General features: G+C 40.6%; 1 protein-coding gene across 1 annotated transcript; it reads left to right on the top strand.

Moving 5' to 3' along the window:
* Positions 1-2,886: 2,886 nt before the first annotated feature.
* On the top strand, positions 2,887-9,953 carry cdc25b (cell division cycle 25B). The gene is made up of 15 exons (XM_005929631.2): positions 2,887-3,435; positions 3,608-3,690; positions 4,068-4,119; positions 5,293-5,334; positions 5,473-5,506; positions 5,727-5,855; positions 6,109-6,228; positions 6,316-6,450; positions 6,552-6,629; positions 6,883-7,071; positions 7,578-7,682; positions 7,767-7,829; positions 7,924-8,022; positions 8,231-8,476; positions 8,666-9,953. The coding sequence occupies exons 1-15, from the start codon at positions 3,236-3,238 to the stop codon at positions 8,804-8,806; spliced, it is 1,716 nt and encodes a 571-aa protein (XP_005929693.1). The 5' UTR covers positions 2,887-3,235; the 3' UTR covers positions 8,807-9,953.
* The last annotated feature ends 7,515 nt before the right edge of the window (positions 9,954-17,468 follow it).

Here is a 17,468-nt window from a genome sequence, read left to right as displayed (position 1 = left end):
TATTTGGTTACAATTCACTTATTTAAAGTAACAACAAATACATAAACTGATGTCAGCATTGTTTCTTTAAAGTGTGAAGGAAAATGAATTCTCATAAATCCAAAAAATCAACATGTTTATGGTATCGGATTACTTGAATGGTATCCGATTGTTCAGTCTGACGTCACTAGCCATGTCTGGGCCTAAACTCCGCTGCAGGTCCATATATCAAGCGATCACTATGGCATTACTGAGAGTTGAAAAACTGTCTAAAGTCTTTCATCTTTAATAAAATGATCAGTGTTCTGCTCTACCAGGTGTAACAATTGAGTTTAACATCCAGGCATCCATGAAAACGGAATTTATGACATTTAACGGAGTTAGAAGTTAGCAGGGAGTTAGCTCGCTAGCTTCTATCTAAATACAATATAGCATGTCCTGACTGCGGGGTTTTGGAAACAAATTAAAACGTACAGCGCTGTTATCACTTCCAGCATAAATGAAGACAGAAAACTAAACAGCAGTGACGTTTGTAGGGTTACTGAAGTTGGGCTAGCTGGTATATAATGATGTTACATCCTAAGGTTTTAAAAACTGAGCTTAAATAAATGATTAGCGGTAATAAAAGCCGAGGGAGGTCAACAGTGATCACTGACTGTTTTAGGAGCTTTTTGAGATTAAATAGAAGAAAATACATAACATTAAACATGTTAACAACACAAAAGCCATATTAAACGCAGACTACTTTAGACCCGGAAGTAGGATTCGTCGCGTCATCACTGAACAACCGGATAGAGTCTTGTTTTCAGTAGAATGATTCTCAGTGATCTCAGTCTTATTTGCATGTTTGTGCAGCTGAGGTTGTGGTGTGAGTGCACTAGCACTATCAAGTGGGAGCAGTAGTTTTGAAGGGGGTTCATTTGGGATGATTCACCTTCCCTCTCCCACCTTTTGTCTCCCTTTTTCACTTGCGGGGAGTGGAGCCTTGGGTCGTATCGCTGTGCTCACACCTTTCCAAAGAAAGTTCATTTACATTTGAGATGGCAGTTACAAGGATACTTTAGCTGAGCGAAGTCCAGTGAACAGCGATTAAAACCAGAAGGTCACAGGGTCAACACACCGACTTTGCTGAAAATGTTAGCCGAGGATCTTCTCACTGAAATACTAAATCACTGTTGTCATGTTAAAATGAGTGATAAGATATCAGATTTTCAACTATACACCACTGCGCCCTTAGCTTTGTGAATGCAATCAAAATGTGGGAAACCTGGACTGCTGGTGGAAGAAGTTTCGAAATGAATCACGCAGAGATGGATGAAAGCAAAAAACAAAGCCTGACATTAACCTCAGGCAGAATACCGATGTGGTTTTACGAACATCTGTCTGGTTTTGTCGGTTGGACAACTTCAATTGTCTGGTTGAACTAGTTGCAGGAAGGTGTGTGCCTTTCAGTTCAATATATGGTAGCATATCAGTCAACAGCGAGCATGTACAAACTTTATGACTGTTAGCCCACTGCACATAGGAGATTGGGATAAGCATAAAAGGAAATAAAAAGTCTGTGCTGAAACCAGCTAGAACCAGAACCTACGTAATAACCTGCTGTACAAATACAGAAATCATGAACCATTTACATTTTTTGCAGTTTATAATATCATTACATTGTACAGTCAAAAGTCCATGCTTTAAATTGAAACATATGCGTGGTAAACTCTATTGTCCAGCAGCGTGAAAATGGGTTTTAGTTGTAATTTTAGGAGCCCGGTTGTGATGTTTAATTTCAAATAACATGAATTTTAAAACACTTAGTTGAAGTCCTAACAACTCCCATATCACCCCACAACATTCACAATCAACAAGGAGCATTCATTAGAACATGAGTTCTATTTTCTCATCTAATCAATAAAATGCTTCATGCATTTAACATGATTTCAGAAAGAAAAGCACAAGAGAAAGAACGTGGTGTTCTTAATACATGTTCGCCCTGCGAGAAGCTGATTTCTTTGACTAACTCACTCTGCCATTAAGCATGTACACAATCAGTGTTACAATGGGATTTACCAAATTTTTGTGCAGCTCAGTCCTCTTAAGGAACAACCTGCGGTTCATCTGTAAGATTTATGTAACATATTTGGGCCTTTTATGCTTAATTATTATTGAAGTACTGTACTTATAATTTGTTTTTCCATTTGCTTTTCAATTCTTCTTCACTGCCTTTTGAACAACAATGGATATCTGTTTTCTGTATTTGACAAGTTTGTTACACACACAACCAAAAACACCCACTTGAAGCATTTTTGTAATTTCTGCAATTGGTTTCATGTTTTAAACCTAATGTTGATAATGCTTTGTACTTAAAATCATGCATTTTTATGCTTTTTTACTTTGTGTCTTTCACTTAAAAAGTACTTTGATATTTCTGCCTTCACTAAAAATATTCATGAAAATATGAGGGAGAACGTTTTGTTTCAGTTTGTACTTGAGGTTAGATTATTATTGATGCCCTTAATCGTCGATTTGAGTACAGGTTTGCAAAAACGGGCATTTTGTTTGCAAGACTGTCCATTGTTGTTCGAAATATTCAAAGTTCCCTATCAAATCCATCATTAACAGTTAAGTAAATCTTACTCCACAAATTGAAAAACTAATAAAGTACTCTGAAGACATGTTTTTCTGAGTGTATAGTCCCGGTAAATACATAATAAAAAAAAATTTCAAATTTCTTCTCAGAACAAAAGAATTGCGAGGAAGAAAAAAGATGAATATTGTGTCATATCCTCCTCCTTTTTTCCCTCATCCGGTGAGAGGACAACAGCGGAGACGCCTTTCGCGCTCTGATTGGTTTTCCAGATGTAACAACGTCGGTGATTGGCTCAAATATTGCCGCTTCTGAGCTTCTATTTTGAACATAAATACGAGCAGCTTCAGTCCTTTCCTCACAAATCAGGGGTTGTCAGAGAGGAGGTGCCTTATGCTGTAACTCTCTGGCATAAACAACAGCTATGTGGCTTTAGTGATTTGGAAAGACCAAATCTAGGTTTTACACCTCACGGAACCACCGTCTAACTTACGGCCGGTGTTTTGCTTCGTATTTTTGGAAATGTAATCTCAATTGTGCCTAGCTAGCTGCTTAGCTTCCGGGTTAGCTCGAAACTTTGACTGTCTTGCTTTCTCCGACTCGAAATTCAAACCAAATCTATCATACAGTAGTACCCCCGCGTGACTTTTGCACAGATTTGACAGCGAAAAAAGCAACATGGAATCTTTTTTTAGCAGGATTAGTCCTGTTAAGACGAACAGGCCCGACCTGATCCCCGAGCTTTCCTTGCTCTCTCTGCCTGAGCACAGCACTAAGACCTCGCACTGCAGGAATCTGTTTTCCCCTGGGCCCACGGCTGTGCTGTCTCCTGTTACCAATTTGGCTATGGACATGAACAATTTAGCTGGACTCGGAAGGTACTGCTAAGTTTTTATTTGTTAATTATTTTCATGTAACTGCAGTTCTCGTTTTTCAAACCACTAACTACCCTGTCATCTGTTTATTCCTTTTGATCGGTTTTTTGCAATTCACAATACGTTTCAGTCTTGACATTAAGGAAAAATTTCTGTTTCTTTCTTTGTCGTGCAGCCAATGTGATACCCCGAAAAGGAGAAAGCATGCACCCCTCGAGAAGGTTCCCTCCTTCGCCTCTGACGTCTCATCTGATGCTGGTGAGACCCCGTTAAAGCTATTGTCTGTGCTAATTGATGCTATAAGGCCAAATGTTCATGGACTGAATTTGATTTCAAGTCACAAGATTCGATACGGTTATGCGGAATGTAGTATTGTATTATTTATTTTAGCTGCAGTAATATTTTATGTATTGTAATTTACGACTCAGTTACGACTCAAATGTCTCAAGTATAGTCTTTTATTTATTTATTTATTTATTTATTTATTTATTTATTTATTTATTTGTAATTCCAGTCTTCTAATGTAAAGTCCTTACTCCACCAGACAGCTCGCCTATGCACTGTAATATGAGAAATGTGTGTATACATGTGGCAGGTCAGTATCATCTATTAGTGACACATATCTCTTCCTTCAGGCCTGGGCATGGATCTCCCCAGCCCACTAGATGCCATCGAAGTGGAAGACACGTAAGTTAAACTATCCTCCTTCTGACTATTGTTATCAGCCTTTGAGCAGTGCGTCTCCTTACCCTTTTGCCCCTTCACCCGACCCTCCACCCCCACCCCAGTGCTAGGGTTCAGCAGCGCTAAGCACCATTTCCCATCTGAGGGATTAATATTTCTGCCATTGACTTTAAGACGATGACCTCGCTCCTTTTTCTTAGACAAAGCAGATTAGCTGATACACCATGTGAGCTTTACTTTCTAAATCAATGTAGTGTGACATATTATGGACTTAACTTAATAGTTAAATATTGCAATTTTGTAGGTGGGAAGTAATACAACTGGGACAAAATGCTCTGTAAAATCAGTTGGAAACCCTAGTGCTGCTCACTGAAAATACTGTTGCACTTGTGCTCAGCGTTATTATCTTGATCAGTTTGTTAGCATACCCTCAGCTGCCTAATCTTGGGTGGCCCTTTTCCTTATTCTCAGTTGGGTGAGTCTGCCCTGCAGACATCTGCCGAGGTCTGATGTGAGTTCTTTTGCAGCAGTTGGTGCTCAAGACTTCATTCACCTCCTTTTACAGCTGTTAGGTTGCTAGGAGTTTTCCATGATGGGGGGAGGATGTGGCGTGCGTGCTCTGGTTTGATAACCCACCCCCTCTGAGCTTTGGCACACTCTTCTACTGCAGCCTTGTTTCAATAGGGAATTGAGGGCTGGAGTTTCTCTGCATCAGCTATTGAAATCAGGGCACCCCCAGAGAACAGCTGCCCTCCCTTCTTGTGGTCTGCGCTGAATGGGACACGCTCCCCCCTCGACAAACAAAAGAGCTCTTGCAGAAAGGGGGCTTTGCAGCTTCGGCTCCAGCAGGCATATGGTAGATTAGCTGATTTCCGCATCCCTTCCCCTGACCTCCCTCCCACCCCCTGAGCTCTCAGGCCCACTTATTTAGCATACAGGTGGGCCGTACTCCCAATGCAAAGAGTACGTCTTGCCTCCATGCATTCACCCAACTTCCTCATGTCCAACCGTTCCTCTCGGTGTCTCAATAGTCCCAGACTCTTTGTAGTTTATGAGTATGCAATGTTTCGATTGACAGTTGAGGCCTTCCTAGTCTCTTTTCTTAGCAGATCTTATTGCAAGAATATATTAGTTTTGTAATTTTTGAAGCATTCCTTGCTCTTCTTTCTGTTACAGATTTGAAAAAGCCATTCGAGAGTCAAGCAGAGTTGTCAATGAGTAAGTTTTGTACCTGGTATTATTCCCCCCACCCCCCTAAAAACAACATTGCAGAGCAGTTTAATTTTCAAGCCAAAAAAATCTTATCTCCTTATTTTATTGACTGCAATTCTTTTCTCTGCCATCTGTTGATTATAGGAGAATGCCAATTCGAAGAATCAACTCATTGCCCGTAAGTATTTTACAGCTTGTGTGTTATGCGTACACATATTATCTGTTATCCCCAGAGATAACAGATAATGTCCTGTTGTAGTTGTGATTTTGGCGCTTGAATAGCATTTAATCTTAAAGAGGAGTTGACAGTACACATAAAACACAACTCAAACAAACCATACAGTGGAGGTTAAGCCTAAACGCGTTGCTAACTGATTCCCTTTTATTCCCCCACTCAGCTCCAGCTCATGGCCTTCAGTCCAGCTCTGAAGGGGCAGCAAAATGATCCAAACCGCTATGGAGTATTTGGTCAGCAACCTTCCCAAGTATCCACCTCTCAGCATGAGAATAAGGAGAACATGCCAGAGGTCAGTTGGACCAAAATCATTTACTTAAGTCTCACTGCCTTAGAACTAAGGCGATGCTAAATGAGCTTTTATTACTGTGGAGACGGCATTTCATCATTTGGGTTAAAAACGGGATATTTGCATTTTATGTAAGTGAAAATTATTAGTGTCATTAGCAGGTGCTTTTATTAATCTGTCACGTCTGTGTTGGCATTCCGTGTTTAAAATGCCCTGTTTTTTTTTTTTTTTGTTTGTTTTGTTTTTTTTCTTTCAGGAAAGCTTTGAATTCAAGAAACCCACCAAACCTGCTTCGCGGTGTCGTGGGCGATCCTTTAACAACGGGCAGTCTAAGGATACCTTTGCCTGCCGTCCCAGCTCCGCACCAGCCCTCATGGTATGTGAAGAATCTGTCTGCAAGTTAAAAAGGGGTGATCTGCTTCTCGAAAGATGCTGACTGACTTTTTTTCATTTTTATATAAAGCTTTCTTCACCTCCTCCGGTGCAGCAGCTTGACTTTCATGACTCCAGCCCCATGTTTCTGAGAAGTTCCTCCCTCACCTCCTCAAATGATGATGAAGACGATGGCTTTTTGGATGTACTTGATGACAACATGGAGGTGAGTCCCTGCCATTCATGTTTTTATGGATTCATTTTTTTTTTTCTGCAATTCCTTTTTGTCAGACTTGATTTTTAATGTCACCCATTTGTTGTTTGCAGAATGACTCTGGGGTACCGATGGGCATGGCCAGCTTACTCACTGCCCCACTGGTGGCTGACAGTATAGGAGAAGACTCTGTAAGTGTGCATAGTTTAGGTGCAGTATGTAAAGTGTGTGCCTGCTTTTCTCAGTAGCCACAGATGACTTATCCATCTTGACAACCATTTTACAACAAACACAATATGTCACGGCATAGTATAAAGAATAGTCCTGATGTATTTTGATGCAATCACCCAGAATAAATTTTGATGCTTTGCTGTCATAAGTTATAGCACCTCACGCAAAATGTGGGTTGAATTTAAAAATGTACTTATTCTCGCATTTCTTTAGCCTGTGATTCGGTGCAGACCACGAAGCCTGTTTCGCTCTCCTTCGATGCCCAGTCCTGTTTCCCGTCTCTCTGTGAAGCGCGCTGACCGCCCCGGAGATGAAAATACACCCATCAGGGTGAAGAGGCGGCGTAGCCTTGCAGGAACGCAAGTAACCACCCTGGAACAAAACCCAGAATCCCCAAGAATGGTAAGGCCATACTGCCTTGGACAACATGCATCACTTTTGTTGTTGTGATAGTTGATGCAAGTTAGTTGGATGACTTGATCATTTTAACATGTTGGCCAATAACATGAGGAGCTGAGGTGAATGGGAGGAAGTAGCAGCATCGTCTTTTAAATGAAAACAGAATGAAGTGCATGCATGCTGAGATTGGTCTTACAGCATTGCTCAGGTCTAAGCCACACGGTGCAAGATGAATAAAAACTGTCTTGTGTTACAAAAACGTGCTGTCGAGCTTAAGTCCTTTTCTGATTGAAACATTTAAAACCAGTGATAACATGGAGCTGCTGTTCTGAACAGACAGCAATGATCTGTAGGCGTGATTTAAAAAATCTCCACTGACCATCTGTCACCCAGCTTCTGAAACATCCACTGAGGCTTACTGGCTATTGTTCCAGACTTTGAAGCTTATCTTAAATCGCTTCATTTTCTCCTTGGCTACCTCGGTAAGTGTCCCTCTCCTCTCTTTCCAGGGCTGCTCACTGCTCCAGAGGTCCAAGTCCTTCTGCCAGGCAGAGATTGAAAAGCTGTTGGACAGTGAGGCTGGTTCTAATGAGCTAATAGGCGATTTCACCAAGGTAAGGGAGAATGAAAACTCTTCTGTGTGCTTGTTAGTTAGTTGCTTGAAAAAGTGGAATAACGAATCCTCTTTCGTCTTTTAGCCTTTCGTTCTACCCACAGTGCATGGAAAACACCAAGACCTCAAATACATTACCTCAGACATGGTGAGTAGACGCACTGTGTCAAAGCGCTCAGTCCCTTCACAGTAATCACTGCTCCTTTTGAAAACATTAAAAGTATGTTCTGTGTGGTCTTTAGATGGTGGCAGCTCTCACTGGCCAGTTTGATCATGTAGTTGAACAAGTCATTGTCATTGACTGCCGCTATCCTTATGAGTTTGAAGGAGGACATATCAAGGTGAGTCAGTGACAGACATTGTAGTATACATAAAACTCGAGTGTTTCCTAATTTGTGTTGGAAAATCGCACAGAACGATGTGAAAATCAGTGATGGGTGTTTTCATTAACAACTGTGGGGGGGGGTGATGATGTAAAAACTGCTTAATTAAAGACTTCTCTGTAGGTGATCCATCCCTGAGCTCTAAAAGTATTTGTTTTTGTTCCAGGGAGCGCTAAACCTACACCAGGAGGACCAGGTGAAGGACTTCCTCCTGAAGAACCCGATTGTCCCATCCAGCCCAGACAAGCGAATCGTCATCATCTTCCACTGCGAGTTCTCCTCGGAGCGCGGCCCCCGAATGTGCCGTTTCGTCAGAGAGCAAGACCGCGCCATGAACGAGTATCCCAAACTTCACTACCCCGAGCTCTACATCCTCAAGGGCGGCTACAAGGACTTCTTCCCTCATTTTCAGGTTGGGTTTGATTTGATTCTCAAGGAGTGAAATATAAATGCTGGTGAGGCCTTGTGTATCTGGAGCATAATGCTTCGGTTTTAGTCCAAAGAACTGCGTGCTCATGTTTTAGCATATCAGTTATCACAGACCCACATGAATCTCAGCTGTTCAGTCCTCTGAATCCTCTCATCTCGTTCTCTTGTGCAGGCACAATGTGAACCTCAGTCTTACCGACCCATGCACCATGAGGATTTCAAGGAGGACCTGAGGAAGTGCCGCCTCAAGAGTCGCACCTGGGCCGGAGAGCGCAGTAAGAGGGAGATGTACGGACGACTGAAGAAGCTGTGAGCACGTCCTCATCTTCCCAACCTCCCGCTAAAACACACTGCCTCTCCATGAAACGGACTCAGTGCAACCTCCTCATGTGTCTAACGCCTCATTCTAACCAAGGAGAAATGCCTTCTGCGATTGCGCCAGCAGAAAAAGGGATTTTTAAATTTCCTACAAAGTTTCATTTATAGCCAATTTAGTTATTTATGCGAGTTAAAGAGGGAAGGATGTGGAATGATGGATCCTTGATCCTTGAAGAAATCAGCAGTGCAGTGAACAGATTTTATAAAGGTGATTTGAAACAATTTGTATGTTTTAACAAAACAAACCACTAGGACCTACTGCCTGTTTTTTACCTTTCCTTTTTTTTTTTTTAATATAAGCTGGCATTAGTGATATGAATCAGTGCCATATTGCAATATACAAACAGACCACACTGCCAGGACTTTGTCTTTCAGTCCCCCCACTGGATTTTTTTTTTCTTTTCTTTTAATGTCATGTACTACATTATATCAGCACTTAATTAAAGAAAAAAAAACCCTTGAATTAGAGAGGTGTCCTTGTCCCCAAGATTTTTTTTTTTATATATATATATACATATACACAACTTTCTTTTTTGTTTTTAAAGAATGATTTGAGTATTCTTTGAAGTGTGCATTTCTCCAGGCATTCCAAAATGCAAATTGGATACTTAATGATAACATGTGAAAGCACAAGATCAATGCAAAGCTTTGCCCCATCACCTCCACCCACATCTGTTGCAATAATTATTTTCCTTAGTCAGAAGATACCAAAGCAAACAAAGCTACCTGTTTACTTTGCAGTGAGATTTCTCTGATGCTGCAGGTCAGCAAGTGTGGACAGATTTTTTTTTCTGTCTTATAAGAAGTCTTTTGTTTCGCTTTGACACCCTTTAAGATCCAGAGAGAACTGTCTAACCCTCTGCCGAGCTAATAATGTTGATTTATAATGAGCAGGGTGCTTTTGGTATTTTGGTTCAGGCTCGCGGGGGAGTTGCTGAAATAAAGATCTGATGTGTGTTGAAATGAGATGAATAGCAGCCTCTTCTTTCTGAGTTTTATCACGCAGGATTTTAAAATTATATTTCTTTGCAAGTAGTTTGTGAATGAATAATACTTTTTAAAATAAACTTCTTTAAAAACGGGTTGTCAGAATTATTTAATAAAATCAGGTTTAAGTTGAGCTTGACAAACTTAAACCTTTATGGTGCTGGCAAGACCATCAAAGATCGAAAGTGTTGAGCTCTAATGGCCACAACCACTCGTGCAGAGTTTAAGGGACTAAAAGTGCTCGCTGGCTTCATGATTGCCACGTCTTTGAGCTGAAACCAGTTGTTCTATAAGAAAGTCTCAATGTTCAGTATGTATGTCCTGCTAAGGAGTTGAGCTGGTTTGGTGAGGTACGAATACTAAAAATTAGGACTATCAGTTCATAGATATATCTATCTCGGTCTTTAATAAGGCCTAGATTTAAAAATGTACAAAAGGCTCAATAGATCAATACTTTTATGAAATTTTTAGCCTTTTTTTTGAATATACTTTATACGTGAGTGTAGTCAGTTTATTACCCTGCTAATTGACTGCTTTCTTTGAAAAGGCAGCAGGTTTCCTGTCAATGATTAATAATTAATTGGTTGCCCAGAGGGAGTCTCTTCCCCCCCCCCCCCGACTGTTGCTTTCATGAGCTGATGTTGAAAATCAATGACCAGTTCAAAGTAAAGTCACTTTAGCATGTGTGTATCTCACATCTTATTCATTGATATACATGCTATGTGTCAACAGGGCCACTATTCTTATTTCCTCTTCTCGTCTCAGGATTAACTTTAGTCTTAAATACACAAAACTACATTAAAGAAAGATGCTGATTTTGTATATTAATATTGACCAAGTTGTGATATTGAAATTTCATTCCAAGCGGAACAGTGAGTTGTTTCTGCTTAATAAAGTGATTTATAATATAAGAAATGCGCTCTGATGGCTGCACGAATCACATTAGAGCCTCTAAACAAGATTTGTTTTTGTAATTTTTTTTCACTGCTTTCTGGCAAAAACTAACTGAAAGAACTGACAGACCAGTTTAGAGAAACTTTATTCATATTCCGGGATATACACATTATTTGTACACATCCTGGACCTAAACTTCCTTCAGCTTTCAGCCTGAGTTCACCCAAAGCCAGTTTTCCACATTTGATCTCTAAGAATAGCCCGTCTGCCGTTTTGTTTAGCATGCCTGCTGTGCACGGTGAAGGATTTCTTTCCACAGGCTGCTTCCTGTTTTTTCAAATTTTCCCTCTCGAGTTGGCCGTGGGAGTGGCCTCTCTTTTCCAGCACATGTCCACGCATACAAACACATTCCTCTCTGTGAAGGCAGTACCTGGCAGCTTGACGTGTCCTGACATGAGGTTAACTGTCCTGTTACAGGACAAGGAGTGGAGGGAAAATATCACAGTCACCACGTGCTGAAAACACGTGACATGAAGGGAGGAGAGGTTGTAAAAGCACAAGCCTGCTGGCACCTCACCAAAGTTTGAAATCAGACAGTTTCCCAATGTCCATGTGGCTGTGGGAACGAAAGGGCAAGGCTTTGTTTGCATTCCAGTGAGTGAAGTCTAACTTATTTACAGCCAGTGGCAAATTGCCGAAAATAATGTCTGTTGGTTGAATTGTGCAACTGAAGCTGCTTCAAGTCTCTCCTAAATCCTCTAAAAAATTACTGACAGCAGCACTAAAGAGCAAACACTACACAGCTTTATAAACGACTATTTAGCTTCCACAGTCTTTACACATACTGGTCCGTGAGTCTATGGTATCTTTCACCTTTTTTTTTTTGCAATTACCAGGCCAGCTGCTTAGATTTGAGAGGCCTCACACCTTTACACGAGGCATACATAATGCAACACTTGTGAGATCCTTTCAATACAAGCTTCCCTTCTCCACCTCAATAGTCGTTTTTAAAATGTAGATGAGTCCTTGGCAGGTCCTCAAAAAGTAAACTGAGCCAGGTTTTACAATTAGACTCATCCAATTAGGAGATTCAAGAATTCAGCAAAGCAACAGTGGGACACTTAAACTGATTTCCACGAATGAATGCTGCATTACCGAGTGGCTTGTTCTCAAAGGTGTGCTTTGTTTATCTGACGGCTTTCAAAAGAGTTGAATGAATGTAAACTCTAAACTGTATACAACATAAACAGAAACAATATCTTATGTGTATGTTTTCCTTTTTTCCCCTCCCACAATAGAGGTCTCACTCCCTGTATAGTGGAGGAATCCCATATTTCCATAGTGAAAACAGTGTATATTATAAAGACATACCCTAAAGGGTACCTTCTGGGCACAACAGAGAATAAAATAAACGACATTTTCCATTCAGGAAGACTTGAAAACAGCAATCGAGTCTGTAAACTTTGAGGAAAGTGTCTCCTGGGGATATGGCTCAAGCGAGCCCAGGGCTGCTTTCCCACAGCTTGCTAGATTGTTGGACTTCTTTTTGCAACAAAGGGAAATTCTGAATGCATGTTTAAGGCACTCACTTCACAGACCCACTACCTATACTTTGCGTATACAGTGTGTGACTCTCTGATGGTGGATGCTCTTTGATGACCTTTCATTAATTTGGTTTGGATTTAGTCAAATGACTAAATGTGGATCCTTGGTGGTGTGAAGCAATGTTCCTGTTAAATCAGTTTAATTAATTCAAATATGGCCAAAGACTGATGAAGATATGTAAAGACTTGACATGAGATGAAAAAGCATGCCAGCGCTCTGTAGAATTGCCCTTAAAACCTCGCCACCCTTCCTGTGACTGTCTTTCCTTTTCTGCAAAGCCGATCAAAGGTGCCCTCAAACAAACCTCCAGCCTGGGTGTCACCCATAAACCTCTGTTTGCTGTGCGACTGCCGACATTGTCAGTAAACTGACAAACCAGCCTGCAAATCAAAGGGTCGCACGGGCCAACAAGGGTGGTGAAATTCTGAAGCGTAACAGTGTGGTTTCAAGGAAAGGGTGGAGATTGTGGTTTTGTAAGGTGAAGTCAAAGTTTTTGAGGATTAGAAACTTCTTAATGTCTCACTCACAGTTCTGCTTTCTGCACACACACACACGCACACATACACACAATTTAAGAAGATTTCACCCTGCGCAGCAGACAAAATGTTCTTTATGTCACTCGCTGCATGTTGTCTTCAGCTTCCTTTAATTCAAATTGGCGGGTCTCATCATTATTGGTCCGTATGACTGGCTGATTGCCCTTGCCATCCCCCACATCCTGTTGTTCTTCATATTCAGCTGGTTTTTATTTCATCACAAGGAAATGTGACTCATAGGTCAAAAACACCGAAACGTGTTCTGACTTTTTTTTGTGGTGATCTCGACACAAGTTTCTGCACTTCAGTCACGCTCGCTGCTTTTGCTTTTTTGTTTTCCTCCACGCTGAAAACGCAATCCTCGTCAAACAGCTGGTGTTTGAAGCTGAAATTTCACAATGACAGCATAATCTGCCTTCACTTTCACACTGACTGGTCTCAATGATTTTGTCTAATTATTACCTGCAGTGATCTCCACCCTTTACTTTATTGCTGAGGAGCAATGTGTGCATGTGTAGATCATTACCTTATGTGTGTGTTGCAGAAATATTGCTCTCCTATGTCTATTTTGATGACAAGCTCCATAAAAGTAGGCTGAAAATTCTCTCTTGGTTTCCGAGCATGAATCAAAACCAGACTTGAACTGAATCCAAAGTAGTCAGTGTTTAAAGCAGCAGAATCGTTTTAGTTCACGGGCCACTTGATCTCAAGTGGGACGCAAAAGTATTGGATCATTTTTCTTTTAGTCTCAAGATTTATATTGTGGAAACGTTCACATTTGATGAACCACCCATTCAGAAAAATTGATGACGAAAAGCTAATGAAGTCTTGAGAAAATAAATGCATCTTCAACGCTCTGACTAATTTTTTCCATGTTCAGTCATTTCACTGTCATCATAGAGAAATGCACCAGCCACGCAGTCGTACAGATTAAGCTCTTTGTTAGGCTTGTTCTTACGTTTGACACACTGGTCTAAAGAATAGTTAGTTATTAAGTTACATTCATTCATTTCTTTTCTGTCTTTTCTGTAAGTGGAACATAATTTCACCTGCACAACATTCATATGTTAACCAGTGATTTGAGAAGTGCTACAACTATCTTCATATTTTGCCATTTTTATGTCTGTTCTTTTAAACGTGGAATTTTTATGCACATCTTAAAAGTACAGACAGTTGTTTTTTGTTTTTTTTATTTATTTAATAGAGTCAAAGAATGTTATTCTCATGAATAACTTTGAATTCATCCATTAAAAATACACAGGAGTTAACACCGGTTTGTGGCAGCTACTATGTTGCTCCGCCATCTTGACTACAATGGCCAAGATGGTCATCATGTTCCACCTAATCGCATCTTATGTATGCGTCTGGAGACTTGCAAAAGGCGGAGAAGAAGAGAATCTGGACAGCTCAAGGCTGGCTAGCTTAAAAACAGCTGTTTATAAGCTAACATTGTGCAAGCTAATGGAGTTTCCGAAAAATCACACTTTCCCTCTGATAAACAGTTTGATTACATTCTCACGTCATATGAGTTTATTTGCAAAGTGCCAAAGTCCAATAATGTTATATTAACTTCAAAGTTCCAATTTTCTCTAACACCAGTTAACAGCGGCTAACCGAGTTTAATGGTGGCTAACAGCTAACAGGATATCTTCAAAAAAAGATCACAGTGTCTGTGCCATTGAACAGAAGTGAACATCGCTGACACATCAACTCGTATTCAAGTTTTACAGCCTCCTAAAACGTGGACGCCTCTCATCTGCATATTGACAGTTGAGGCAAACAGTGGCAAAAAGACTCCAGGGCAGATTTGGTCCAGAGTCACTTTAATGCCTGAGTACACTCACTACAGATTAATGGTCTGTCTTCGGGAACAAATGGTAAGCATCCCATGTGTGTTGACTGCAGTCTGCAATCTACAGACATCTAGTAATAAGTTTTTACACACTGTCATTTTAAGCTACAATATTGTATGCTTATATGGAGACATCTCAAACAAAATAAAAGATAGTAATTTTTGTGTGGGGTTACAGTAACTCCCTGTATTAGTGTCTTTCTCAGTTGTAGTTGGTTTACAACTCTGCTGCTTGACTTCTAACTGCCTGACAACACATCCCTCCTTTTTTAGCTGAGTTGCACTGTCTACCTGTGAAACAGAGTTGTTTTTAAAATTTTATTATTTACTTTAAAAGCCCTCTGAGGATCAGCTCCACAATAGTTCACGGATGTTTTAAGCCCAAATTTTGCCTCCAGGTTCGAGGTCACTGAGGTCATCCTCCAGCAACGTCTCTCAGCGTCCCCCTTTCGCCTAAAGCCTAAAAGCAACCGCATCTTTGTTTTTATAGCCCTCAGGCTCTGGAATAATTTGCCATCCCATATAAAAACCTGTCAAACAGGTGATTGTTTTTAAATCAAATCTGAAGACTTACTTTTATTTGACTGGTGTTTTTTATGTGAATTGTGGTACTTGAGTTTTTGTAGACCTGGAGTATAAATACATCTGCTTTATCTGGATAGAACTCCTGTTGTTTTAAATGTGCAATAGAAACAAAGGTGACATGAGTGTCCTAGCTAAATAATGAAACAAGACAGCTTAATTTCAGGTTAAACCTGACTGAGGTAACTAAACCCAACTGCATATCTAAAAGAAGAGTCAGGGTACCACTGAATTCAGGAAGATGAATCACCAAAATGTGGAACCTATCGAAAGCAGCGAGAAGTTGTTGTATTCAATTCAATTCAATTTTATTTATGCAACGCCAAATCAGAGCAACAGTCGCTCAAGGCGCTTTATATTGTAAGGTAGACCCTAAAATAATACAACCAACCCCAACAATCGTATGACCCCTATGCGCAAGCACTTTGGCGAAAGTTGGAAGGAGAAACTTCCACAGGAAGAAACCTCCAACAGAACCAGACTCAGGGAGGGGCGGCCATCTGCCACAACCGGCTGGAGAGAGGGGAGCAAGACAGGATAGAAGACATGCTGTGGAAGAGAGTCAGAGATGAACAATAACTAATGATTAAATGCAGAGAGGTGTATAAACACACTTTGAGTGGAAAAGCTGACTCAAGAAGAAAGGCTCAATGCATCATGGGAATCCCCCAGCAGCCTACACTTATCGTAGCCTAACTAAGGGAGGATTCAGGGTCACCTGATCCAGCCCTAACTATATGCTTTAGCAAAAAGGAAAGTTTTAAACCTAATCTTAAAAGTAGAGATTGTGTCTGTCTTCCAAATCCAAACTGGAAGCTGTTTCCACAGAAGAGAGGCCTGAAAACTGAAGGCTGTCCCTCCCATTCTACTTTTGAAAACTCTAGGAACAACAAGTAAGCCTTCACTCTGAGAGCAGGGTGCTTTATTGGGATAATATGACACTAAACGATCTGTAACATATGACAGGGTCTCATCGTCATGTCAAATTGCATGTGAGAAGAGATTTTTTTAAAGGGTTTTAAAATGACATTCTAGATTTTACCTGGAACCAATGAAGAGAAGCTAATATGGGAGAAATACAGTCCTTCTTTCTTGCCTATGTTACTTGTTTGCTGTGGCCTTTTGGATCAAAATAAGGATTTCCAGGATTTCCTGCCTGATGCTAAGGAGTCTAGTTTAGTCTAGCCTAGAAATCCCTAAAATACCTACTGAGATGTTTCATTCTGGACCAACGTGGTGAACTAACATGAGTCCCTATTACCTAATAATAAAGCCAGACTGCTAACAGCCTCATGATGCTACTCTCTTCCAGCTGTTGGAGTTGTAATAATGACATACGGAGTTCTGAATGTCATAAAATCAGCAGTTCTTTTAATAAAATAAAATAAAATAAAATAAAATCCTATGAAGAGCTAGAACTATCCCCAGGTCTTGTTACACTGTGTTTCAGTTACACCAAGTAAGTTCAGGGCTGAGGGTGAAGAGGTTAACAGGATGGTGGAGTGAATGCTAACAAAGCAGAGTGAATGCTCTCTTTCTTCTTCACACACACACAGACAGACGCATGCACACACACAGAGGAGGCCCTCTCAGTGTAAAGAAGCATGACCAGCAGCAGCTGTTGGATTACCAGCTGCCTCTGTTTATCTGCTGAGACCCCGAAACCCTCTGTTCTCACTCAGCCTCTCTGCAGCCTCTCCTGTCCCTCAGTCCTGAGAGCTGTACTAGGAAGAAAGAGACTATTGAGTTAGTGAGGTATGTTGAGCTGAAAGCAGGAGTGTTTAATTTCACATGTGACCTGTTCAATAGAATGTTACGTTCAGAATTATTGATCGTATTGTCTATGATCAGTGTACTATAGACTGTCAGCTAAAGCAATGCTATTCTGGCTAAACCATTCTGATTTTACACACAGACACCACACAGCTCCATGCTGCCGTTTAAAAACAATCATTTGTAAGTGCAAACAAACAAACAAACAAACAAACAAACAAACAAACAAACAAACAAACAAACAAACAAACAGTCTTCAAAGATACTGTATGGCTCTGAATAACACTGCTGGGAGCATATGTGGGAGTCGCTGACTGCGAGCGACCTCTGGTGGTTATATTTATGAAAAGCAACAGTGCACGAGACTG

Source organism: Haplochromis burtoni, unplaced genomic scaffold, assembly GCF_018398535.1.
Source record: "Haplochromis burtoni strain Fernald_Lab_line unplaced genomic scaffold, NCSU_Asbu1 Contig_119, whole genome shotgun sequence".
Classification (NCBI taxonomy): Eukaryota; Metazoa; Chordata; class Actinopteri; order Cichliformes; family Cichlidae; genus Haplochromis; species Haplochromis burtoni.
This window is presented reverse-complemented; position numbering and strand designations above follow the sequence as displayed.